This window comes from Rutilus rutilus, assembly GCF_951802725.1.
Source record: "Rutilus rutilus genome assembly, chromosome: 19".
In the NCBI taxonomy this organism is placed as follows: domain Eukaryota; kingdom Metazoa; phylum Chordata; class Actinopteri; order Cypriniformes; family Leuciscidae; genus Rutilus; species Rutilus rutilus.
The window spans coordinates 542,179-570,116 of NC_140232.1; the positions used below are offsets into that span (position 1 = coordinate 542,179).

Sequence of the window (27,938 nt, forward strand, 5' to 3'; positions counted from 1 at the left end):
GGGGAGTTCCACAGATTATAGGCCCTGTCGCTTTAGGAGCTGTGTGGGAAAGTACTCTTTCCTATACTCTGCAGCTGTCTTGTGGAATAGTTTACCTTTAAACCTTAAACTGTTGAGCTCTTCATATTATCATTTTAAATCTTCAGTAAAAAATTGGTTATTAAACTTATAAAGAAAAAAAGAAAGGAAATAGAAATAGAAATCCTTGAAGTAGTAGGAATACTGTATTGTCTGTTTGTCTATTTGGGAATTTAGTCATTGTTTCTTTTGTTTTATTGTGTTTTTATCAGCTTTATTTTTTTTGCTCCCTTTCTTTATTGTTCTCAATGTTGTTAGTCCATGTACTATTATTCATTTTCCATCATAAGGACCACAATGGAAACAAGCCTTTGGGCTTTTTTGTGTTTTTATCCTTTTGAACACTTCGTGTTGATTGATGTTGTTCAATAAAGTTTTCATTCATTCATTCATTCAATGAATAATTTCAATGAATCAGTTGATCCAGTTCACAAGTCAGTCAGATTTAATGCATTTGAAATGGAATAGGCTACTTTCATTATGTTTTTGGAAGCTTCAACAAAGAAATACAGTAGTTTGGGTTTAGAGAGTAAACGATGACAGAATGTTCATTCTTAAGGATTAACAGGTTCATGGATACAGTATGACAGTGTTTTAATCAGTGTATTTGATTTCCTTTACTGACGTTCTTGAAATGAAGACGAAGCAAAGCTCTTCGGTGTTGTGCAGATTATTCCAGGCCATGCAAGGGTTAATCACTCAAATCAATACTCAGGAGACTTATAATTTAATCATTTTATTATCTTTGATTTAAAAGACCATTTATTGTAGTGATTTTACATGCATTTACAATCTTTTAAACAGTGTTTTATTATGTTATTTGTCTTATTCTATTTTAATCTCATTTAAAAAAGTGTTTAAAACCCATGATACAGTATAAAGAAGTGTAAAAGTCTCTCAGTAAGTCTGGGTTATTTGCACAGATGCTCGATTCCTATCATTAGTGTTTTATTCACTCGTTATAATTCTGTCATGATGATGATGTGCAAATAAATGATTTTCAGATCACATTTCTTCATAATTCACCTCAAAATCAAAAGAATGAACAGCTACTGATCATTAAACCCATTTCAGGACCATTAATGTAGTGAGCTGCACTGTAATATTAAAAACATATTATATACCATCAAATAATGATTGTACAGGCTTTAGTTAACATTAGTGTTGTTCATTGATATCAGATGAAACATTATTGTAAACCGTTACTCTATGTGCTTTAATGTTTTACAGGAATGAGAAGCTAATAAGACTCAACTTTGAGAAAAATCAGAATTCAATAATAATTCAATAATAACTTTGAGAGTAAAATGTCAACAAATCAGTTCGGTCCTAAACCAAGCTTCATATTCTTATTTTGAGGAGAAAAAAACAATATGAAGCCAAATCAGCGTCTCAAAGGAATAGTTCACTTATTAAAATTCTGTAATTTACTTGCCCTCAAGTTGTTTCAAACCTGTATGAATTTCTTTCTTCTGTTGAACACAAAAGAATATATATTTTGAAGAATGTCGGTAACCAGTTGATGGACCCCATTGAGTTCTATAGCAGGAAAAAATACTATGGAGGTCAATGGGGTCCAACTCTCTGGTTACCGACATTCTTCAAAACATCTTCCTTTGTGTTCAGCAGAAGAAATTCAGACAGGTTTGAAACAACTTGAGGGTGAGTAAATTACAGAATTTTCATTTTTAAGTGACCTATTCCTTTAATATCCGTCTGAATGTGGGATGTATTGATTTCAGGACAAAGCGAGACATTTTTTACAAATTTTTAGATATTTGGACTGGAAACAAGACAAAAATACTAAGTAAGAAAAGCATTTTTTGTAGTGATAGGTCCAAAATTTCCGAATGCAGTTTTTTGCATTCGTCATTCGGTGGCTGTGAATTGTCAAAGCGCCTCTCAAAATACTGGCTATGGACGCGAAAAACACAGAAAATCGAACCTGATCCGAATTTCTTTATAACGGACGAAAGTTTCGGAGGCAGTGTGCAAACGTGATTGACACAATGTGAGGTCGTATTTATTTTTTAACGTGCAAAAATTTCGGACTTTGTGCAAAGAACCTTAAGAGTTTAAAACCTGAAATAAGAGCATCTTCCCAAGCGTTACAGGACTGATCTAAGATCTGCGTGTGGATGTTATTGGACTGATCTCAGATGTGGATGTTATTGGACTGATCTCAGATCTGCGTGTGGATGTTATTGGACTGATGATGTCATCTCTGCGTGTGGATGTTATTGGACTGATGATGTCATCTCTGCGTGTGGATGTTATTGGACTGATCTCAGATCTGCGTGTGGATGTTATTGGACTGATCTCAGATCTGCGTGTGGATGTTATTGGACTGATCTCAGATCTGCGTGTGGATGTTATTGGACTGATCTCAGATCTGTGTGTGGATGTTATTGGACTGATCTCAGATCTGCGTGTGGATGTAATTGGACTGATGATGTCATCTCTGCGTGTGGATGTTATTGGACTGATCTCAGATGTGGATGTTATTGGACTGATCTCAGATCTGCGTGTGGATGTTATTGGACTGATGATGTCATCTCTGCCTGTGGATGTTATTGGACTGATCTCAGATCTGCGTGTGGATGTTATTGGACTGATCTCAGATCTGCGTGTGGATGTAATTGGACTGATGATGTCATCTCTGCGTGTGGATGTTATTGGACTGATCTCAGATCTGCGTGTGGATGTTATTGGACTGATCTCAGATCTGCGTGTGGATGTTATTGGACTGATCTCAGATCTGCGTGTGGATGTTATTGGACTGATCTCAGATCTGCGTGTGGATGTTATTGGACTGATGATGTCATCTCTGCGTGTGGATGTTATTGGACTGATCTCAGATCTGCGTGTGGATGTTATTGGACTGATGACGTCATCTCTGCGTGTGGATGTAATTGGACTGATGACGTCATCTCTGCGTGTGGATGTAATTGGACTGATGACGTCATCTCTGCGTGTGGATGTTATTGGACTGATCTCAGATCTGCGTGTGGATGTTATTGGACTGATCTCAGATCTGTGTGTGGATGTTATTGGACTGATCTCAGATCTGCGTGTGGATGTAATTGGACTGATGATGTCATCTCTGCGTGTGGATGTTATTGGACTGATCTCAGATGTGGATGTTATTGGACTGATCTCAGATCTGCGTGTGGATGTTATTGGACTGATGATGTCATCTCTGCGTGTGGATGTTATTGGACTGATCTCAGATCTGCGTGTGGATGTAATTGGACTGATGATGTCATCTCTGCGTGTGGATGTTATTGGACTGATCTCAGATCTGCGTGTGGATGTAATTGGACTGATGATGTCATCTCTGCGTGTGGATGTTATTGGACTGATCTCAGATCTGCGTGTGGATGTAATTGGACTGATGATGTCATCTCTGCGTGTGGATGTTATTGGACTGATCTCAGATCTGCGTGTGGATGTAATTGGACTGATGATGTCATCTCTGCGTGTGGATGTTATTGGACTGATCTCAGATCTGTGTGTGGATGTAATTGGACTGATGATGTCATCTCTGCGTGTGGATGTTATTGGACTGATCTCAGATCTGCGTGTGGATGTTATTGGACTGATGATGTCATCTCTGCGTGTGGAGACTGGCGGGCTGGTACACAGGAACCCCCGGGTCGTGGAGCGAGGGAAGGCCTTTAATGGCGTCCGCTGCCTTCTCCGCGATCATGATGGTGGGGGCGTTGAGGTTCCCGCTGACCACGCTGGGCATGATGGAGGCGTCCACCACCCGAAGGCCCTGGACCCCGTGCACCCGCAGGTCCGGCGCCACCACCGCCCCCCCGTCCCCCGGGTCGCCCATCTTACAGGTGCAGGACGGGTGGTAGGCGCTGTCCGCTTTACGGCGCACGAACGCGTCGATCTCGGCGTCGGACTGGACCCCGGGGCCCGGCAGAACCTCGGGGCCCCGGAACGCATCGAAGGCTTCCTGAGCGAAGATTTCCCTCGTCAGCTTAACGCTTTCTCTGAACTCCCACACGTCAGTGTCTGTGGGACGGAGGACCTTTATTAGGATTGGGTGATTTGTAGGGGTGTCACAATATATCGCACTACAAAAATGCAACATTATGTATCATGGATAGTGACAATATGTATGGTGGATAGTTCACCCAAAATAAAAATGACTGTGTGAGAAAAAAATTCTAGTTTTCAGAGTTTTAGTGTCAGTACTGCATTAAACTACAATATATAATGTTGAATATAATGTATAATAATGCAAAAGGGGAATATTTCTGAAACCTGATAATGCCAAATGTCTGATGTTCCCAGTAAAGAGTGGCCGACATTATTTTAAATATATCTAGTCAGTGACAGAGTCTAAAATAATGCTGTGTTTTCATCTTCAGAATCATGGATATGTTTATTCTGGTGTCTCTATTGTCCTGCATTGGGTTTCCAGCATTAAGTCCAAACCTGTTCATTTACACCCACAATGTAATACCAAAAGTAACATTTTAATCAATAGTACACTTTTTAATAACCTTTTCCCATATGTCTTGGAGTATGGCAATAATATCGAATCGTTATCATTACACCCCTAGTTTTCTGCGTAACTTGATCAACATTTCAGAACCTTTTTCTCCACTAGGGGATTAGATTAGATTAGATTAGATTCAACTTTATTGTCATTACACAAGTACAGGTACAAGGCAACGAAATGCAGTTTAGGTCTAACCAGAAGTGCAATAGCAGCAAGTGCAGGATATACAGTGGTTCATAAGTGCAGAACATGGATATGTACTGAATAAATATAGAGTTGAATACTATTATAAACAAAAATTTACAGATAGATTGTCCTATGAATATAATATACAGATAACTCTTACTGTGAACAGAATTTACAGCTAGATATGTACTGAATATAATAATATACAGATGGCTATTACTATAAACAGAATGTTTACAGATAGATATGTACTGAATATAATATACAGATGGCTGTTACTATAAACATAATTTTACAGATAGATATGTACTATGAATATATATACAGATGGCTGTTACTATAAACAGAATGTGAGCATAATATACAGATGGATATTACGGATGAAGAATGATAAGATTCCCTACTGTGTGAATCAACTCTAACCCAGACAGCACCATAGTGTCGGCCCAGATCCGGTACACATGGATTCCACACGGCCCGGATGTGGGCCGGATCTGGGCCGACACTATGGTGCTGTCCGGGAGTAAACGTACCGGTGGAGAGGTAGTTCGGCTGGATGATCGGGTGAGCCTTCGGGTCTTTACTCTTCAGCTTGATCCACCCGACACTCGTGCTCCTTATGGGTCCAACGTGAACCTACACACACACACACACACACACACACACACACACACACACACACACACACACACACACACACACACACACACACACACACACACACAACAGTGGTTGAAGAGGACGTGGTGCTGGTCCTTCAAGAGTCACTCTCAATCTGTCTGTCTATAAAGTCTTCATGTCTTCACTACACTTCAGCTTGTGATTCTTATTAAGAGGGGGTCATTTTTTAGGATTCTTTACCTAACCCAAGTCTCTGAGACCCTGACACCTCGCTCTTCTGGAGACTCCAGGTAGGTTGCAGTTCTGGAAAATGGTGGCGCTGGAAACTAAAGGGTTCCTGATGGTTTCACGCTTAATTCTTCACCTTAATTCTTAACTCTTTTGCAGTTAACATGTGTCTTTTCTTCTCCACCTGTATTTGTCTGACCCTGCTGACCCAATGAGCATTTCACTGTCCAATGGTCATGCCTTAACTGCAATCTCTAGTATTGCATTAGTACTGCATTATTATCATGGGCATTTAATAATTTCTGACTTTTCAGTCTGAGTTAAATCTCTTTTTTGGCTTATTTTATCTGCAAAAGAAAACATGCCTAATAATTCTGCACACCTGAATATAAGGTGTTTTTCATTTCCAGCCTTTATGAACAATTATATATCACTTATAAAAAACTTGGTATTGGTTTGGAATTGGTAAAACGTGCCTGGAAAAAAAACATGATCAGAAAATCAACGTGCCTAATAATTCTGCACGCACTGTAAATCAGGAAACTAGAAGAGGTCAAATAAACCATGTGTATTATTCAACATTCTCTTGATTTGTGTTTATAGGTGAAAGTGAAATAATTCTGATGAAATATACAAATATATTTCAATTTATTATAATTTTGAGCAAAATAATCGTGATTATCAATTTAACCATTATTCAAATGTGATTAAGTTTCCGTTGACTAAACAAAAACAGGACAAGGTTGACTAAATTTGATAAAAACTAAAAAGTACATTTTACACAGGACTAAAGGTCACACTTTAGATTATGGTCCAATTCTCACTATTCACTAACTATTAACTAGGACTTTTGCCTCAATAAACTCCTAATTACTGCTTATTAATAGTAAGGTAGTTGTTAAGTTTAAGGGATGTAGAATATGGTCATGCAGAACAAGGCATTAATATGTGATTTATAAGTACTAATAAACAGCCAATATCCTAGTAATATGCATGATAATAAGCAACTAGTTCATAGTGAGAATTGGACCTTAAACTAAAGTGTTACTATACTTAGACTAAGACTAAATTAAAAAGTAGCTGACAAAATGAACACTATCACACATACAGTCAAACCTCATTGCAAGGGGATCAAGTTCATGTTACTGAGAGTCATTTATATGATTTTACTCTGCCCTCCACCTTTGGCTAGTTTAGTCTGGGTTTAAAAGACCATTAATATTCAGTAATATTACTGATTTGATCAGATGAGCCGAATAACGACACTATGGTCTTCTGTAGAGCGGTCTTTATAGTTGATTAGGTTTGCATCACTGACTTTCCTGTTTATCACTGTGAAGCTGCTTTGAAAGCATCTGTACTGTAGAAATAAAGCTGGCTAAACTGGAAATCAACAGCACTGTGAGTGAGTGACTCACTAATAATCCTGTTGTTTATGTACAAACAGTCTGTTCTCCAGAATGTGAATGTTAGGTTACACCCTCTACTCAACGATACAGGCGTTGAGTGAACACCCATCTTTAGGCTTGAGTATCACATTCACAGGCAGGATTGAATGAAACAGACCTGGAAGGCCTCGATCTGGGAATTAACGCGTCCGTGATCGATGACCTGAGAGGGTAGGAAATGAAACTGGATGTCAGGATGAGGAACGCCGGGACGACTGCGGATGAACCCGCCGCTCTCCAGATGAGCCGTAGCACCGTAACCTACAGCAAAACACAGGAAGAGTTCAGCCAAACGGGAAAAACCTCCTGATCGTTTACTCACTCCAAGGCCATCCGAGATGCACATGACTTTATATCCTCAGTCCAAGAGAAATTAATGTTTTTGAGGCACAAATTCTAGGATTTTTCTCCATCTAATGCAAGTGAATGGTGCCCAAAGTGCCCAACCGTCTTGTGTACGCTCTTCACAGAGCTGGACCAAGGCGAGCGTTTCTGAGAAGTATGTAATCTTTTATGTTATTCTGGTAGTTTTGCTAGAGCACACGTGCCCTTTAAAGCTGCCTAACTATGGATTTTGGACCATCAAAAATGCTCTACGTTGAGCACCGGTCACTTTCATCTAGATGGAGAATAATACTGGAATGTTTTCCTCCAAAACCTGGACTCTGGACTCACTGAAAACCTTCAGTGTTAACTGAGTGAATCTCATGAACACATGCTGAGGTCACAGAAGAAATCAGGACTGTTGATTGTCATTAGATCTTCCTGAGGTTTTATTCGTTTGGCAGATGTTTGTATCCAACGTTTATTTATACATGAATGGGTCAAACTTTACATGAGGTGTCTTTAACTACTTCATACTTACCATTGTAATCAAAATTATTCAACCCCCATTGTAAATCAGGTTTATTGGCAATATAGGTTTAATGACTTCTGCAGTCTCAAAATTATTCACCCCCTGTATGGTCAGCATCTTTAGCACTCAGTAGAACATCTTTTGCTGTTATGAGCTGAAGACGAGATGTATAACAGACAGCAGATTCTGTTTCTGAGGAATCTGAGCAACTATATTCCAGTTCAGGAATATTCTTGGGTTTGCATTCTGCAACCGCCTTCAAATCCCACCAGAGATTTTCTATGGGGTTCGAGTCATGTGACTGTGATGTGACTATCTCCCAGGACTTCTTCTGCAACCAAGCCTGGGTGGACTCTGAGATATGCTTGTGATCATTGTCCTGTTGAAGGTCCGAGGTCCAGCTTCCTCACTGACAGCATGATGTTTTCTCCTAGGATCTCCTGATACTTCAGTGACTCCATCTCTCCTTCCACACGCTGCAGGTTTCCAGTGCCGGAGGATATACATCAGCCGAGAGCATCACGAGCTCCTCATGCTGAACTGTAGACAGAGTTCTTCACAGCGTACGCTTCATTCCTCCTCCAGACACACCGCTGATCCAGAGAAAGTTCCAGTTCTGTTTCAGCGCTCCACAGAACAGAATCCCAAAACTCACTTTTCTTCTTCTTTAGGGTCAGTAGTGGTGTAGTCCTGGAGTTCTGGCATGTGTTTAGTATGCGCTTTACTGTGCATCTGAAACCTCAGGTCTTCTGCAGTCACTTCAGGGCTTTTCTGAACCGGCCTTCTCAGAAATCTTCAGCCATTGATATCTTCCTTCTTCTGCCCGTCCAGGGAGTGTAGCCACTGTTCCTTTAACTTTGAGCTTGCTATGCTTCCAACGGTGTCTCTAGGAATATTTAGTGCCTTCGCTATCTTTCTGTCTCCTGTTCCTTGTTTGTGAAGGGCGATGAAATCTCCTCTAATCTTTTTGGACCATTCTTCTGACTTAGCCATATTTCAAACATGCAATCAAACGTGACACTCAACAAACCTCGCCAGTTCAGATGTGTCATGTGTTCTAGCTCGAGCACACCTGGTGCAGCTAATGAAGCCCTTGATTAGCGAGACAACACCTGTTCTGCAGATCGGAGCTGTTTGTACTGTATTCAGGGGGTTGAATCATTTTGAGACTGCAGACGTCATTAAAAGTTGCATTTTCAGTTGAATTTGGGGAAACCACTTGAAACATTTGTTGAGTTATTTCAGTTACTTTTGTTTGATTTGTTCATTGCAAACAGCAGAGAGTCAGTCAATTCTGCACAACAACAAAAAAACCTGTTTTGCAATGGGGGTTGAATAATTTTGATTACAATTGTACGTTAAATAAAATAATAGTTATGGACACAGTGTGCTTATGTGTTGATGTTGTATTGTAAACATGTGCACTATTGAGGGTGGATCCGGGTCAGGTTAGGACAGGTTTGGTGGTTTAAGGCTGGGTCAGTGTAATTATAGATGGAATTACAGAAACACAGGTGTTGATGTAAAACATGCATGTACATCAGTGTTGTACTCCCTGTTGCCTAGATAGAAAGGCCCAATGATTTTTCAAGTTGATTGTGATTTACTGGACTAACATTTATATTTATTATAAAAATACCCATGGAGTCATAATATTTTAACTTACATGACTTTTCCAGGTCGATTTTTAATAGTTTTTTTTCAAGTGTTTTGTCTCATTGTTAATCATTTAAGTCACATTGAGGCACCAGGTTGAGATAAACACAATTACGTGCATTATTTTAAATACATAGTAGTTAAAGACACCTAATATAAAGTGACACATTTATAAAAGCTTTTAGAACTAAACACAATTGAAGCTCAGTAATGAGAAGATTGTATTATGGTAATAAAAATGTCTCTTTTGTTAGGGTGAGTGTTGTGTGTTACTCATTACAAGTACCTTGAGTTACGTAATCAGATTACTAAGTAACTAAAGTAACGCATTACTTTTAAAATTTACAACAAAATATCTGAGTTACTTTTTCAAATAAGTAACGAAAGTTACTTTGTTTTCCCATTTATTGACTGACAGCTCTCCTGTCCACATGTTGAGACAAATCGAAGTGTGTGTGTGAGTAAACATGATGGTTATTGTAGTTCTAGACTAAATGTGAGCATTTACTCATCTCACTTGCACAAAAAAAAGATTCAATATTCCTCAAAATGAATAAAATCAGTGAAATGCAGAATCAGAATAGTATCCAAATCTTCAATAACTAAATATGTTAAATAAAACTTTATGCATTTAAATTTTATGCATTTAATCTCACTTTACTGACCAATGTACTTGCTTCTGACCTTCGATGATTCAGTTAAACCATTAGCAAAAATGACTATAGATTTTTGTTTTTATTGGTAAAGTAAGTGTTAAACTTCTTTCTCCTATTGTTCTTTAATCCAGAATAACAGCAGCTGAAAGGTTTGAGCGGCGCCCTCTAATGTACAGGAGTGAATCTGCTTTCCCTTCAGCCTGAGACTTATTATTTCACTTTTGGTGTGAAAGGGTCTTTATATTTGCCCAAAAATATCACTTTTTTGTTATAAAAAAAAAAATCCCAGCCCAGGTGGAAAAAAAAGTAATGCAAAAGTAACATAACACATTACTTTTCTAAAAAAGTAACGCAATTAGTTACTTTTTAACTGAGTAATGCAATATTGTAATGCATTACTTTGCAATTGCAAGTAACTTTCCCCAACACTTGATATGACACACAAATATGGGATGTTCAGATATACCTGTGAATTTGAGCAGCCACTCCAGGCCGATCTTCAGCATGTGCAGGGGCTTCTGGGCTTTGTAGAGAGTGATGGGTTGAGTACAGCGATGCTGCACGTACAGCTCCAGATGGTCCTGAAGATTACAGCCCACACCTGCACACACACCACAAGACCATACACTCATCTGAAATCCCAACATCAGCAGAGGTCATGGCCAGAAACCCCCGTCAGAGAACAGCATGGACTCACATTTGGAGCATAAAGTGTGATCTGTGGAGAGGGGAGATCTTGGAGGACATAAAGGAGGAAATGAGGTCACCTGGGAGATGCTGTGTCACCGGAATATCGTGTTTGCGAAGCTCATCTGCGTTTCCCACTCCAGACAGCAGGAGGAGCTGTGGAGAGTTTATGGCTCCGCCGCTGAGAATGACCTCCTTATCAGCAAACACCTGAAGCAAACATGAGAAACCACAGACTGTAAAAAAAGTATGGGCGTAGTGTCTGTGAGTCACCCGTAGTGTTTCTGAAGAGCATTTTTGAAGCCCAAAGTGGGCGGAGCCGGCCGTCGCCATCTTGGCAGCGTCACTCCGGGATAAACGAAAATGGGCAGCGAGGCGGATTAGCTGAGGTGACGTGACGCTAACAGACAGCAGACAAACGGCTACCAGTGACATCAGCGCAGTCCACCTGTCACTCAAGTGGCCACGCCCTTAATTATGCAGAACTTTAAGGCTTTATAAAAAAATTCACCCTCCTCACAGTTTTCATTAAGGGCAAAATTAGCTATATAGACCAAAACCCCTTTTAGCACCAGGCTGTAAACATGTTTTTTTCTGCTGTAAAGTTTGGCATTTTAACATGCGGGTTTATGGGATTGACTCTCTTCTGGAGCCGGTCTCTAGTGGCCAGTGGATGAACTGCAGTTTAAGTCAGTTATGTAAACATGACGTCACGTGCGTCTTTTCTGGCCAGTCGTCATGGAAACATGAAGCCCTGGCGTTTGGACCAGAGTGAAAACAAACGACATATCACTGTATACCACCAGCCAAACGGGGATTCAGGGGAAGCACTTCAAAGATTTCCCTCTCTTTCTTTTTTTATATCTTTACTTTCTAAATATTTTCAAGACCTCTGTAAATAATCTGGATATTTTGGACTTTTTGGTTTTACCTTCTTTTTTTTCTTCTTTTTTTCGCTCTTGATGTGAAGCTTGTTTTATTATTATTTATTGATGACTTATATTGGTTAATGAAAGTTCAGACAGGCGTGCAACCAGATATGTTACAGATGACCATTTGTTAATAATCTACAGAAGATGAATTGCATTTTGTTGTCCAAGTACCTGTCACTTTGTTCAATGACAATAAAGTTGAATCTAATCTAACCAATCTGATGACCGTTGATACAAAAGGAGTTAACGGTCAGGAAAACCAGCTGAGTGAAGAAGGTTTTGTGTGTGTTACAGGGGGCTGTCTGTGTGAACTCTCACAATTAAGCTGGTGTTCTGAAAAGGTCTAGAAAGAAAAAAAAAGTGGATTGTGGAGTTAGTTGAACAAATGTTAAAATGATAAAGTTATTTTTCAATAGACATATTTTTTGTTTTTGTGTGAAAAGAGGGTGGGTGGTGGCAGTGGGGCTCATTGGGTGCTCAGCACCCCTAAAGCTCTGACCCTTGAATCGCCCCTGGTTGGACTCAAGAGAGAGGCCTGCTCACGCCTCAACAAACCACTCACTTCTTCATATATAACATCAGAGGAAATGAGCGAGAGTGAAAGAGTGACGAGTGAAGATAAGCCACAGGAAGAGGAACATTACGCAGCTTATCAGCATTCTGTCATTTCCAGAGCGGCTGTGAAGAAAAACCCAAAACCGCAACTGTGACTTATGTAGGTCGATCAGATTAATCAGATCAAGATTAGACAACCTGCTGCCCTTTCTCTCAGTCACCAGATGATTCTGAGTCTGCAGGTGCTCAAAGTGAACTGAATTACCCAGGAGAATGCTGCGTTCACAGCCAGAACACCAGTGGTGGACAGTAACAAAGTAGATCTTCAAATATCTATTCTTTATCTGAGTGTTTTTCTTTGGGGAAACTTTTACATCACTACATTACAAAGCATAATATCGTACTTTTTACTTGCTCCTTGTTATTTTGAACTGAAGACATCGCCACCCGATTCCCAAGCCGAGACAGCGACGTCTGATTCATGAACGAGTCGATTCTTCCCAATGAACCTGGTGAACTGGTTCACAAACCGCCCTGAACGAGTCATTGACGAATCGAACGGATCTGACTGAGAGCTCTGGAGTCAGCGATGATCCGGTCAAAACCAACCGGGATATTGTCGGATCTTAAATGGGGTGAAAAGTAAGTTATCAATGCCAAATATTAGCATTGGTTAAAATAAATGAAAATCATAATTAGATCAGTTGTGAACTAAATCTGCTGTAAAATTGTATAATAAGTATAATGTACAACAAAAGGTTTAATTATTTGCCTGCACTAATTGTTCTTAGAACTGCTGATAATGAAATTTTATTAAAAATCAATCACTTTTGTACTTTTACTCAAGTAATATTGGCTGGAGTAATATTTTAATAGGGTGTCTGTACTTTAACTCAAGTGTTTGATTAGTGCGTCCAGCACTGCAGTGTACAGATCAAACATGTCGTCTACTGAGGGTCCTTCTTTACAGACGCCTTTACTATCCCACAGTCTCGGGCTTTCTGAAGGGTTGAAGGAGTGGAAACAGCCAAAACAAGTCTGGCAAGTCATGGCAAGACTGGGCAGCGAAGACACTGTTTGGAATATTTAAACAAGTTTAAATTCACCATTAAATCAAATTGGACATTTCTTTTTTCTAACCCTAACCCTAACCAAAAATACATTACATAATATAAACATCACCAACAGGTTCAGTAAAAAAACAATGAGTATGCATTATAGTGCATGTATCAGTACGCTCCTCTCTAGAGTTGTTTTATGAGTTTATGGCCACTGAATGAGGTAAACGTGACGTTACTGTTCTCATACTGCGGTTGAAACACTGATTGATGGACTACATGAGACATGATTGATTTCAGTAAGTTGTTCTGTATCTTTCAACATTCCTTCTGATGTTCACTGATGTTTATTTGCTGCTGTAACTAGTAAACATTAAACACACACATTTATTGACTGATTCAGTGGCAGAATCTGAAAGCTGAGTGTTTGTTTCATATCAGAAGTTACAAAGCACAAAGATAATTGGGATTTATTGAATGGGAGGCAACGCTACAAAGTTTTGTTCATTGATTAACTGAAAACAGCACAGACTATAAGATCGATTCTTGGGACTTAAGAATCGATACGGGTTCGTAAAATGAGAATCGATATTTTTTCTTTTTTTTTAATCGATATTTTGTACCCAGCTCTACTAAGCGACACACAGACTGAAGCCAGCCAGGAGCAAAGTATGTCCTTAACATTAGTGCAGTGTGAAAAGACCATCTGACGCGTTTACCTGTTTGGTGTGTCCGTTCTGCTGGTACTCGACCCCTCGCGCGCGGGTCCCGTCGAACAGGACTCGGGTCGCCATACACTGCACTTCTGTGCTCAGGTTGGGTCTGGCCAGCGCGGGCCGAAGATAAGCGCTAGCTGTGCTCCATCGCTTACCTGTGCCAGAAGACAGAGAAGGTTCAGGAGACTATTACTACTACAAGAGTAATACAAAAATAATCATTACAGTACAGTAAAATACTAATCATGACAGTCTATACAAGCAATTTTAGAAAGATGAGTTAACTTCTTGAAACTGGCTCATGTGGGAGCATCTCTAGCAATAAGAGGAAGTGCATTCCCTAACCTGTGTGCAGCGACAGCGAAACCTAGATATCCCTATACTCCCCATAGGGAGGCTGAAGAGTCAGCGAGTCAGTCGACCGAAGGGAACGGGAAGGCGCGTACAGGCTGACTAAGTCACAGATATAAGAAGGGGCTTTTTCGTGCATAGCTTTGTAGTTAGTGTGAGAGTTTTAAAAGCAAGACGCGACTGAACAGGAAGCCAATGCAAGCTATCAAGCACGCCTGTAATGTGCTGACGTGGTGAAGTGTATGCAAGCACTCGTGCTGCTGAATTCTGGATGCACTGCAGCCGATTTATAGATTTAGCAGGTAAACCAACAAATAGTGCATTACAATAATCAATCCTGGAAGTAACAAATGCATGAATAAGCCTTTCAGCGTCAGGTAGAGTAAGATAGGGCCTTATTCTTGCAATGTTTCTGAGATGATGGAAAGCAGATTTTGTGAGTCTAGTGTGAGGTGAGCGTCAAAGATCACACCAAGGTTACGAGCATAAGAAGATGGAAATAAAACACTATCATCCATAATCACATTAAAATGTCTCCCTTTGTGAGTGGCCGCTGGTGTGCCAATGAGTAGAATCTCTCTTTTGGAAGAATTAAATTTTTTTTAAATGATGTTGCATCCACGTTTTTATTTCCTGCACACACTCCGAGAGAGTTTTAGAGGAGACAGTAGGATCAGATTTGGAGCTGATGTAAATTTGAGTATCATCAGCATAAAAGTGATACCCCAAAACCATGTTTCCTAATTATTTGCCCCAAAGGAAGCATATAAACACTAAACAATATGGGACCCAGGACAGATCCCTGAGGAACACCATGGCGGACTTGTCCAATTTCAGATTTGTTGTTTCCCCAAGACAACAAACTGGAAACGATCAGTGAGGTAAGATTTGAACCAGTTAAGCACAGTGCCAGTGATACCAAGCCAGCTCTCCAGCCTATTTAGCAGGATAGAACGGCACAGTGTGTCAAAAGCTGCACTGAGATCTAAGAAGACCAAGACGGTAGAGGCTCCAGCTGAGACAAGCAGGTCATTCATAACACGGACCAAGGCTGTCTCTGTACTGTGTCCCTTTCTAAACCCAGACTGAAAAGGTTCGAAAAGCTTGCTGGATGACAAGTGTGAGTGGAGTTGTGCCACAACAACACGTTCCAAAACCTTAGCAAGAAAGGGCGGATTTGAGATAGGCCTATAATTTGATAGGTCTGACTTATCACATCCAGGCTTTTTAAGGACTGGTGTAATAGCTCCGACCTTTAGGGCTTTAGGAACAATACCAGTTGTAAGAGAGGTGTTCACAAGGCTACAGATGAGGGGACTAACTGAAGAGAGACACCCTTAAGAACAGATGTTGGGATTGGGTCGAGGGTACTTGTAGTTGTATTCGTTGCCATCACTAATTTTGAAATACAGTCAGTAGTGACTATGTTAAAACTGGAGAATGCAGTTTCTGGATAAAACTGGATACGTCTCAAGAGTAAGGTACCAAACTGATAGACTTATAGATGCTGATAAGCTTGCTTAGTTGGGGACATTTAATATTCAACAATATTATTGATCTGCCTTACTTCAGGTGGACGATGATGCAATTTTCTTCTAGAAACAAACTTCGTTGTATTATTTTCATGCTCTCACTGTGAAGCTGCTTTGATATAATCTGTATTGTAAAAAGCGCTGTATAAATAAAAGTGACTTGAATTAAAATCGTATCAATAAAAAACTAAGACACATGTTACACTCCTGCACAGAAGAACGAATTGATGGCTTAATTGGTGCAAGAATTCTGTTTGTTGGGATTTGCAGCACCATCACTAATGATAGACGAGTAGTAGTTTGTTCTTGCTGTCTCAAGTGCTTCAGCGTATTGACTCAAAAGATCATCATACATTAGCTTATGGACAGTTAAACCTGATTTCTTATATTGGCGTTCAAGCTGTCTGCTTTTCACCTTAAGAGCCCTAAGCTCAGTGCTAAACCAAGGGGATGATTTAACAAATGAACAACACGTTCTCTCCTAGGGGCCGACATGTCCAAAGCTGACGACACAACAGTATTATAGTGATCAACAGTTTCAACTGTAGAGTGCTCTCTGAGATCATAAAACACTGTCAAAATTAATATTCTTGACATTTCTAAAACTAATGACTCTTTTTTGAGCATTTCTTAAAGATGGAACATTTAAATTAAAAGTGAGAAGCTTATGATCACTAAGTCACTGCTGTCTAGCTGGTCAATGTCCACCCCGACAGAACACACCAGATCGAGTGTGTGACCTTTATTATGAGTGGGAAATTTCACATGCTGAGTCATGCTAACACAGTCTAATGCCTCCATGAATTCAACAGTTAGATTACTATTAAAGTTATCCACATGGATATTAACGTCTATAGTGAGAATCACTGATGGACAGACAGAGCTAACAGACGTAAGAGTCGATCTGTGAGTTCACTGATAAACAAAGAATTAGGTTTTGGAGGTCGATAGATGAGTACAATAAGAACAGGAGAAAGTACCGTTCATTTTGAAGGCAACACACTCAAGTGATGATACGCAGGGAATGGTAATTTCCGTAAGAGATATACATCATCTCTGTAGATAACAGCAAGACCGCCACATTTACCACTTTACCTCTGCATATATGTGTATCCCGGTGGAGTACTCATATTTAAGTTTATGAAGTCATTTGGTTGGTGCCAAGTCTCACAGATACAAAATAAATCCAGTGCATTGTTCAGTATGGTATCGTAGAGTAGAGCAGTCTTATTGTTCAAAGAACGAACGTTTAGCGCTAGAATTAGCGCTCATACTCATGCCAAGTATTAACCCTTAAACTCATACCTTGGGTCTTTATTGACCCGGGACATCATTCACTACCCTCATCATCATTCAGTTTACAGTTAAACATTAACCTTCTTAGTATTGCTCAATTTATTCACTATAAACAATATAACAATAAAAAATTATAAAAGAATGTCTGTTTCATAATTAATTTTTTGTGTGTATAGGGTTGCTTGTGACCCGAGAAATGTAATAATTTAAGTATAATTTATTTGCGCAACAATAATTCATTCTGGCGATCATGGTTGCGATGTCTGAGACATTATGATGACGTGATAATCAGCCCTTCCAAGTTCCAAAAAGTAACGTAATATGTTTTTATTTATTTATTGTTATTAAAATATCAGGAGAGTTTTATACTATTGTGGCAGTTAGAGCTCCATCCGTGTTAGATATAGATCCGGGTCTCTAAAGACCCAAACATATAATAATGATGGGCGAATCATTCATACATTAAAGGGGTTAAACTGCTACAGACATGAAGTATTCCTCAGATCATGTGTCGGGGAAAAGGTGTGCTGCTGCTTTGCTAAGTGACTAGTTCTGGGCGGAATGATGATGTGTATTGTAGCACAGCATCACGTGAAGTTATTGACTGATAAAGAAACATTCCTGAATGAGAAATCAGGATGTGTGTAATGTTAAAAACAGTTATTAAGCACAATCAGCCATGAAAAACAAATTCAGCTATTGACTCGTGCGCTGACTGAGACCCGATCCGCACAGCAAGCAGTCAAGAAATCAGTTCTCTTCCTCGGCTTATCGCACTTGAATGGTCAAATATACACACGATTATGGCGAATGCCCATCATGTGGAGTATTCATGTAAACACAGTCTGTTAGGTCTAAAGCGAACGTAAACAGCTGGATGAAAACCCGATGCATCAGTATATAGGATCAGTATATAGGATTGCATTAAGTTTTAAAGTGACAGCAGCCTAATAAACCGGTCATTAATGTGAATCGAACAATAAAAGACCACTCACCACTCAATGACTTTTGTATCTTTAATAAGAATCAATTTATAATAAATTCCTACAGTGAAGACTACGCAGTGTTTTATTTTAACATTTGATTATTCAATTTCTGTAGTATTTCTTATCACATGTTAAACCTACAATACCTGAAAAATGTTTATTTCATTTGCATCTTTGTTCTGTTGTATTTGTCCTATTGTTTGAGATTTGCTTTGCTCTTGTTTTTAATAAAAAAAATAGCTATTGTGATGTTTATCATTATCAAGAAATGAAATGCCACCTTTCGCCCATCCCTATAAGTGACCAGACAGATGCTTAAAAATCGAGCTTCAGTTTACCTTTCAATGCTCTACTACATGTAGGAGATCTGATCAGTGTTTATATGTGAATAAAACCCCAAACTAAATTATATAAAGTACGGATGCACGATATAATCCACCATATCGGTATCGGCCCGATAAGAAAATTTAGCCGAAATATTAAAGCGGATAAATAATGTATTATTTCCTCCAGCTGAGACTCTTCAGACGCCACTGTTCAACATGATGGTTCTGAACTGCTTGAAATATGATTGAAATCACTTCAGAAAAGGAAAATACAGTTATCGGTATCGGCCAAAATGTTCCCTAATATAAAGCAATCGTGTCTATTAAATTAAACAGCTCGATTCATTTGGATTTATTTACTTTATCAACGTTTTGAACAAACTTTCAATGGAGGGACAGAAATGGCTCAGATTTTGAAGATGAATGAAAGTCTTCCAGGTTTGGAAGGACGTGAGGGTGAGTAAATGGACTAATTCCCAAGGCCCTGACGTTTACCTCTGTGTACGGTCATGTCCATCCAGCCCACTCCCTCCTGCTGGAACCCGTTCATGTCCTCGGTGAAGGGGTACCCGGCCTGCTGGCCCGCTGAGATGAACGCGTGGTGTAGAGGGTGGTCAGTCTTCCCTCGGGTCACGTGCAGTGGGCCGTCCCCTCCCCGGTACCGGTCCGGCCCGAGCTCGTGAGCCTGAGCCTTACGGAAGTACGGCAGACAGTGGTCGTAGTCCCAGCCCTCGGCTCCCTCGCTCTGCCAGCGGTTGTAGTCCTCGGCGTGGCCCCGGATGTACACCATGGCATTGAGCGAGGACGAGCCGCCCCAAACCCGACCCCGGGGCCAGTACATCACCCTGTCCTCCATGTGTGCCTGAGGTAACGTGTGGTAAAACCAGTTGTACCTGTCGTCGCAGAGGTTATAGGTCAGAGCGGCGGGCATGTGGATCTTCCAGGACAGGCGAGTGCTTCCCAGACGCTTGTCTTTGGGTCCGGCTTCCAGGAGCAGCACCGACTCCGACGGGTTCTCCGACAGACGGTTGGCCAGAACACAGCCTGCAGATCCGGCTCCGACGATCACATAACTGTAGGACTCGGTGCTCTTCCTCACGGTCGTACTGCCGGACCTGTGCTGATGGACGTGGGTTTGTTTCAGCGCCGCACATGTGTGTGAGACGCCGACGCTCCTGCGAAGAGACGAGAGCCTCGTAGACCACGAGAAACACCACATACTGACGGAGATCGCAGATCACTGATGCTCATCTGAGGGCTTGAGGAAAGGCAGAGAACACTGGGTTAAACCACAATGGGTACTAAAGTGCTGTACATGAGAATAACAACAATAAACCAATACATACAACCAAAAACACATACAAATTATTTACAATACATTATTAAAAGCTAAGGAAAATAATTAGAGTAGGAGCTCTATCACCTCTACATTACAGCTGATCACTGGAGCGAAGAGATCTCAAAGGCTGACGTAAACTAATTAAATTAGAGATATAATCTGGTGCTAAGCCATGGAGAGATTTGAAAAAAACACATAATTTTAGGCATAGCGTCAGAAAGATTGGTTTTACACATATATGTGGGCTTAAAAAAACGTTATTAACATTATAAGTGAACTTCAAGAAACATATTAAAATGATTGTAAAAATCCATGTCAAGACCCCTTTAAACTACGCTCATAATAGGAGATGCATGACAACTGATTATTATGAAGTTATTCTGCAGAACTATCACTATCTGTCCACGAAATACGTCATCGCTGTTTACAATCACACAACCCGTCTATTGCTATTGATTTTTCCTTATAACCGATTGCTCCAAAAGCTACCATCAGTAAACCGATATAATGGCAGATGTAATTATATCACTCCGCTTGTCTATGTTTGTTAGAGGTGGGTTGTTATTAAAGTCCCCCTGTATTCAATAATTTCATCCCTTAACCTTTAATCGCTGTTTGGGGTCAAAATGACCCCAATGGACTTTTCCTTCATTTTTTAAAAGTGTTACCTTCATCTCAGGGGCATGAAACTCTGTGACTTTTCCTAAATAATCGATCTAAACATGCACAAAAAAAAACTGGGCTTGATTTGGTTGTTCTAAAGGTGTGTAAATTTTTTTTTACCGTTTAAGGTGTTTGGGGTCAAAATGACCCCACATTGAAAATGAATGGGAAAATGAAAAAATGACTTTTTTAATTTTTGTTTGTCAAAAAAATAAAAGTAAATCCATTATAAATCTGAATTTTTTTACAAATAAACCAAGGTCTGGTCCTAGAGAATAAATAAAAAGTAGAACGAACTTTCTATCTCATACACACACACTCACACACACATGTATGTGACTGCAACAGAGAGCATTTTTACAGAAAGTGGCAAATAAAATAAACAAAACTGGCATAAATCTAAAAAATTTTACATTTAAATAAAGGTCTGGTCCTAGAGCATAAACCCAAAGTGGAACGAACTTTCTATCTCATACACACACACACAAACACACACACACGTATGTCACTGCAACAGAGAGCATTTTTATAGAAATTGGCAAATAAAATCAACTAAACTGGCATAAATCTGAAAAAATGTCACATATTCAACATGGAACAAGCTTGAAAAACTAGCTTTTTTCATGAGCCAATTTATGGCCTAGTTATGTAATTGTGCAGTGAATAGGTAAAAAACTCAGCATAAATGTATAGTTGAGAAGTAAATACAAAAAAATTATATATAGTTTTCCATTTAAAAAATGTATATTTCCTTATGCAATCGCTCTTTAAAAGTTTGGGGTCAAAATGACCCCAAACACCTTAAGTGTTATCCTTTTTTAACAGCGATTAAGGGTTAAAACTCATCTTTGATCATCCAAATTACATATTTCAAAAAAAAAAAAAATTCTTGAAAAAAACCCTCTTCCTGCCTTAAAATATCTTGAATGTAACTTTACACCCTTTGCCTCATTTAGTATTCGCGATGAATATCGATTCGCAATGAATAATTTAGTATTCTATGAATATGCAAATGAGCCCCGCCTCCACTCACTCACTCAGCTCAGAGATCCACTGGTTGACGATCACACGTTGATCTGATTGGTTACAAGGTAGTTTGTGACGTCAGAAACACCAGCGATTTCAAAGCGTGTGTTTGAGACTGTCTTTGGTTCACTGCAGTTTTAAGGAGGAAATACTCAGCAATGGTGTCGACTTATGAACTTACACATGCTTTGTCTTAAAGCAGATTAAAAACACCACATAGACACATAAACTACACTAAAAGCTGGATTTTCACCACAGGGGGACTCTAATGACTCTTTCTGCAGGTTACATTGTTATGGCAGATGGTGTCTATATAGGCCAACGCTGACATTCACCAAATTCAATCGGTGAAAACAAGTTCCGATAGAGATATTCGACAAAACACTATGAAGTGTCTGTTGCTGTCTGTCAGTGCGGTGGCAACTGGATCATTCATTCAACCATTTAGTTCAGAAACAAATGATTTATGAGCGAGTGATTGAATCATTTATTCAGCTGATTCATTCAAATGCAGAGATTTATTCAGGATCTTTATAAGCGAGTCATTGAGTACATACTAATTAACAGGTTAACTGGCAATATTGGGTCTCATTCACTAAGCATGCGTACGCACAAATTTGTGCGTGAAATGTGCGTACGAACGATTTTAAGAACAAATCACGATTCACCAAAATTGTCATAATAAAATTCATACTAAATTTACGAAAAAATATAGGAACAGCTGAAACCACACGCACTTACTGTGTACGGCCTTATAATCGTGTTAAGAAGTTATATTTCACCCTAACACGACTACCATTATATTGATGTTGCAATAATTGTATTATAATCCATATATAAAATAATGTTATAATTATATATATAATAATATATATCCATATATATTATTATTGTATAATAATAATACAATTTACTTTCATCTTAAATACATTCCAACATAGGCCTATATACCACAGTTAAAGAGTAAGAAAAGATGCGTTATAGCTTCAGCTGCGATGTTTCTCTGAAGAATGCAGATTTACGCATGTGTACAGCTGCTAATGAGAGCTCAGTGATCTGGGTCTGTGTAAAGATGTTTATTGTGAGAACTGGAGAGAATGGCACACTTAGCATTCCTCGAGGATCGGCCGACAGCGCGTCTAAAAACAGCGAGTTTGACGAGCGTGACGTACGTAAGGCTTTATGAGAGCGTGAGCGGAAAGCCCTTATATGGAGATGTTTGAGCGTGTTTTATGCAAATGACTAACCTTGTACACGTGACCGCTCATTTACAAATTACAACACTCCACATTCACTAAAATCAGAGCGAGGTTAAGAACTAATTCTGTGCATGCGAATTAGGCGGAGGTTTCCCGTGAGAAGTTCTCCTGTGCGCACAAATACACGCAATTATGAATGAAGGAAACCCATTGTTTCTAAAATGTCAGTTTCTTAATATTAACTCCATTGACCTGTAGCAGGCTATAAAGCAATATAACACTCACACAGTCGTGTTGTTTTTCTGGATATCAGTGCATTTACTAACGATCCAATCACAGCGTGCAAACATTCAGGACAGCTTGATTGTGTGATTTAGGTTAATTATGAAACACATTGTGGTGTTTATCTAATGTTCAACATATCACTGCACAGTGTTTATGTTTAGATGCTATACATTCAAAACAGCAGCATCCTTTTTATATATCGGATATAATATAGTGATTATTACAATAAGGATCAATAATAGTTCATTTAGGCAAGGCTAACGCAAGCAAACTCTTAGTATTTGAATGAGAACCACAACACTAGAACTGAAGAATAGTGTCGGCGGTTAATGATTTATTCTGAAAGGTTTAATGCGAAAGAGAGTAATGTGATGTTTTGATAGTGTTGAGGACCAGTCAAACAAGCTTCAGTTTAACCCTAACAATCCCTTTAAGAATACGATTGCACCAAATAATCGAGAATTCTCAAATTTCACAAGTTCACATCCAAATTTCCATTAGATATTGTAATGTTCATCAGAACACTGCTTGTTACTAGTGGGCCTACAAACAATCAAACAACAAACAAACCCAGCGTTTGTTCTGTGTGTTAGACTTGATGAGATTCCAGCAGCGATGTTCAAATTCCAGTGGGATTGTTTGACTTGTTGAAATCTGTCAATGATTCACAAGACAAGTCCAGGCATTCACTCACTCTAAATATTTTTTTATTGATAAATGTTCTGCTTGCCGGCTAATGCACTTTGTTTAGTGAGAGATTCCACGCGTGTGAAACATAGTTTCAATAGGCGTTAATTCGCAACTTTATTTTCCCTTTAAAACATCAGACTTTGAGTTGATAATCCAGCGAGACTGCTTTGTAAGCGAGGCATGCACAGTTAGAAACATGAAGTCACAAGTAACTAGACAAAAAAAACAGCTTACCGTGCAGTCAGTGCTCTCTCCACCGACACACACACACACAGCTGACCTGCAGCGAAGTGAAGGACTCCGACTGAAGCCCCGCCCACTCACTGTCACAGCTCGCGCTGTGGGCGGAGCCTGAGCGTGATGGGCGTGTAGCCCCTCCCACACTCGGCTGTCCTCCTCATAGGTCCTCCTCCTCAGTGAGATGGGTCTGTCTGCGGACTGCAAGAGAGGGGCGTAACAGGAAGTGGGCGTAACTTGAAGTTTTGCAGGATGCAGACAGACTCTATTGTCCTCAGTGCGTTCATCCATCAACTCATGTATTTTCGAACAGAAAAAAGCTGGTCTGGATGATTGTTTCATTTGTTTTACCCACTGTTGTCCAAGAATTACAGTCTTATAATACGAAAATGAAAAGTGTACAATTTACTGCAGCAAAGCCATTTTAAAAATAATAATAATTTAAAAAACTAAGTATAAATATGAACTAAATTTGTGTTTATGTCATAAAATCTGACAAATGTCTTCTAAATTACTCAAGAGCTAAAACAGGCAAAAGTGCAATAAATGATAGGCCAATTACAGCAGAATCAGGACTTGTGGGTGTTCAACAGCATTTGACATCACAATAATCAAATAAGCATATGGCGAATACAATATGGCGGAATAAGTCTAAATAAATAAAAGAGCCAATTGCTGATTTGGTAGGGTTGAAACCAGGTACGGTTGAAATGGCGTTTTCCCACTGCGTGGTACGATTCGGCTTTGGCTCGGATTGCTTTTCCACTGCAGTTTAGTACCAAGGTTATTTTCGTAAACGAAAACTGAAGCTTAGACTAAAACTATTGGTCAAAAAATATTTTTGTAAACTGAAATAAATTGGAAATTTCAACATAATTATGACAAACTAAAACTAAATGAAACTACCAACAGTTACTGAAAAAATAACCAAAATAAAATAATAATTAGCAAAAATAAATAATCGTCTTTGTAATTAATCGTTTTCACTCTCATCCTGTACCGTAAAATAACGTTTTTCCATTCTACTGTGCTGCTTTATTTTTCAGTGTACAATTCTTGTGTCTTTTGCAGCGTCTCCCGCATGACAAGACGTTCTAAATACGCGGCACTCAAGTCAAGAGACCTTGCGCTTTTCCCCCATTCCACTGCCCAGAACTGCTTTCTGTGTGAACCAGCCCAAAGACGCAGACATGGCCAAATACATATTTCATCAAAACTTTCAACACCAAACTTCAACAACATAAGGGCAGATCCTTTGAGCGCTGCTGATGACGCTGTGAAGTGACGCTCGAGTGATCAAGTATTCCAATGTATAAATAAAGTTTCTTTCAATTCCTACATCCTCCTTTTCTTTGGAAAGGAAGAATAGGAGCGCCTCCATTATTTTCCATCATGTCTACACCTTGTGCAAATACAGCTGTACCTGAATTCCAGGTAAGATAACCATCTCGTGTGAAACTAAACAAGAGATCACACTGAGCAGAAAACGGAAAAAACAAATAGCCTAGCATGTCCAGCCCACGAATAGACGTACATTTGTCAGAGTAGAAGTAAACTAAATGTCTGGACTGAATAGATACACATGAAGATGAGTATGACTATGAGTATATGATATTAAAAGATGCAATAGACAAAAAAGCATAAATGGATCAATACAAGAATAATAAGTTTGAAAGGATTAATAACCATACAAGAATAGTCATAATAAGGGGTTAAATTGGGATTTATTATATGCGGCGGCTCTCCCTAGGGGGGTCCGGGAGTAGCCCCCCCCCGGGAATTTGTTTAGAAAAATAAACCATTAAATGGCATTTTCTGGAGAGTTTTGTGCAACGAAATGGAGAAATTGAGTCTTACATGATATGTGAAAAACTGCAAGGTTAAGAGCATACTTTGCATTGTTGTAGTATCAACAGGTATTAGGACATTTAGCATTTACATTAGGCTACTGTTAATCAGCAGTGGTGGAATGTAACGAAGTACAAATACTTTGTTACTTTACTTAAGTACATTTTTCACGTATCTGTACTTTACTTAAGTAGAATCAAGTGCATAGGCTACTTTTGACTTTTACTTCGTTACATTTTGCAGCAATTATTATACTTTACTCCACTATATTTCGACAACGTTTTGTTACATTTTCGTTACATTTTCGGATCAGTTTTCCCCCCTGCCAAAACAGGGATTGAAAAAAATCTCCTGTTTTCGGTGCTGATGCAGTGGTGACGCGTTCATGTAACATGTAAGAGTGTCGCTGCCAATAAAGCACCTAAAAGCTGTCACAAAGAACCGGCAAAAGTAATGATTATGAATATGTCAGATATAGCAAGGAGACATTTTAATTGTTTATTAATAAACAAGTGTTTTCTGTGTCAGTGCCCTGAATAGATGAAGTTGACGACTCGCGATCTTTGCAGTAGTGAACGCGCCAGAGAGAAATGCACATTTCATACAGATTACACAAGCAGCAGTCTGTTTTCTTTCGTTGTGAATTGTTCTGTTTAAAAGAAGACATTTCAAGCTTTCTATAAAGGTCTCAGGTCTGTCAGGCGAGTAGGCTACCTTATCACTGAGTTTTGGTTAATTTATGAGACAAGCTCCAGGTTCACGCGCCGGCGCCTCCGTGTCGTGATTATCTATTGTCTGCTATATTTGCTTCTTATTTATTAAATCCAGGCAATTGGTTGATGTAACATTGATTAAAATTAAGATTAATACAAAAACGAAATTAATTTTAAAGAAAGGCTTTGTGCTTTCTGTTTGAGGTCTCAGTGAAAGTTTTAAAGCAGTCTCTTTTAGTGCCTCTTTTAGTGCCGCTTTCAGAGCGCTCACATCCGTAACATTGTTTTTTCCTCATAAATGCGAACATGAAAAATAAAATAAAACGAAAATGTTATGTTCTGTGGAGAGCCAACCCTTCTTGATCTGGTGGGTAGTATTACCTTTGGTTTGCGCAGTGTAATTCATAGAATTACAAAAAAATATTTTGTCACCTAAAAGTTAAAGATATTTTGTGTCACGTCCACGGCATGTGTAGCCTATTTCCCTCATATTAAATATAAAACGCATGTATAGACTGATATTTTTCTAATGTCTGGACTCCTTTATTAGGGGAGTATGGATATGGATATATAAACAGTTTCAATATATTTGTATTAAATGCATTTTCTGAGAATTTATATGTCACGTCCATAACGCTGGAATTGACATCACTTGATTACACATTGTATTACCTTGTTATGATAGTGACCCATACAATGTGCCAAACATATTTTCCTTACCTTGTCATTCAAGGCCAGAGCACTTTTTGTACAACCAACGTTGTGCTGAACTGCTGCAGTGGCGGCCAACAGCTCGTGAGTTTTTTTTTTTTTTCAAGGAAGTAGAAGGTTCTGGAACTTTTGCGCGCTTCCACATCCCGCGCAACTACGGATCTCCCAGGAACATTCATTATATATTGCTGCGTACATTTATCCGTGTCGGAGTTCTGAGTAGTAGCCTACCTAGATGCGCATGGCATGCGTGAGCCTGGTCGCCTGACAACAAGATTAAGCAGCTGAACAAGAATACGTTCCGATTGTTCTCATCTCAGCTCCGCCGAGACAAAATACACATGCCATTTCAAAAATCTTTCATTTATTGTCAGAAATATGTTTTCAAAAGCATCACTTTCATCAAATTTTATGTGACATAATTTCCAGTAGGCAACTGACTGCAAACTGGCACATCAGGACACAAATGAGCAGGCTTATGTGCCGGGGCTGAGCCACTGGTCATAATAATCATACGCATATTTTGTTCTTTTTCTTAAT

The 27,938-nt window shown here is 39.3% G+C and overlaps 1 protein-coding gene across 1 annotated transcript; it reads right to left on the bottom strand.

Moving 5' to 3' along the window:
- Positions 1-798: 798 nt before the first annotated feature.
- chdh (choline dehydrogenase) lies at positions 799-24,210 on the bottom strand. The gene is made up of 8 exons (XM_084389613.1): positions 24,124-24,210; positions 19,183-19,945; positions 14,200-14,351; positions 11,016-11,145; positions 10,715-10,849; positions 7,199-7,341; positions 5,317-5,419; positions 799-4,104 (listed from the first exon to the last, which is right to left on the bottom strand). The coding sequence occupies exons 2-8, from the start codon at positions 19,904-19,906 to the stop codon at positions 3,686-3,688; spliced, it is 1,806 nt and encodes a 601-aa protein (XP_084245739.1). The 5' UTR covers positions 19,907-19,945; positions 24,124-24,210; the 3' UTR covers positions 799-3,685.
- Between the last annotated feature and the right edge of the window lie 3,728 nt (positions 24,211-27,938).

Excerpts from the sequence above, each read along its gene's own strand:
- chdh (XM_084389613.1), bottom strand. The coding sequence starts at position 19,906 with ATGTGGTGTTTCTCGTGGTCTACGAGGCTCTCGTCTCTTCGCAGGAGC. Across the intron at positions 11,146-14,199 it reads AGAACGGACACACCAAACAG|GTGTTTGCTGATAAGGAGGT; the intron begins GTAAACGCGTCA and ends TGTTTGCTTCAG. Across the intron at positions 4,105-5,316 it reads GCCGAACTACCTCTCCACCG|ACACTGACGTGTGGGAGTTC; the intron begins GTACGTTTACTC and ends TCCGTCCCACAG.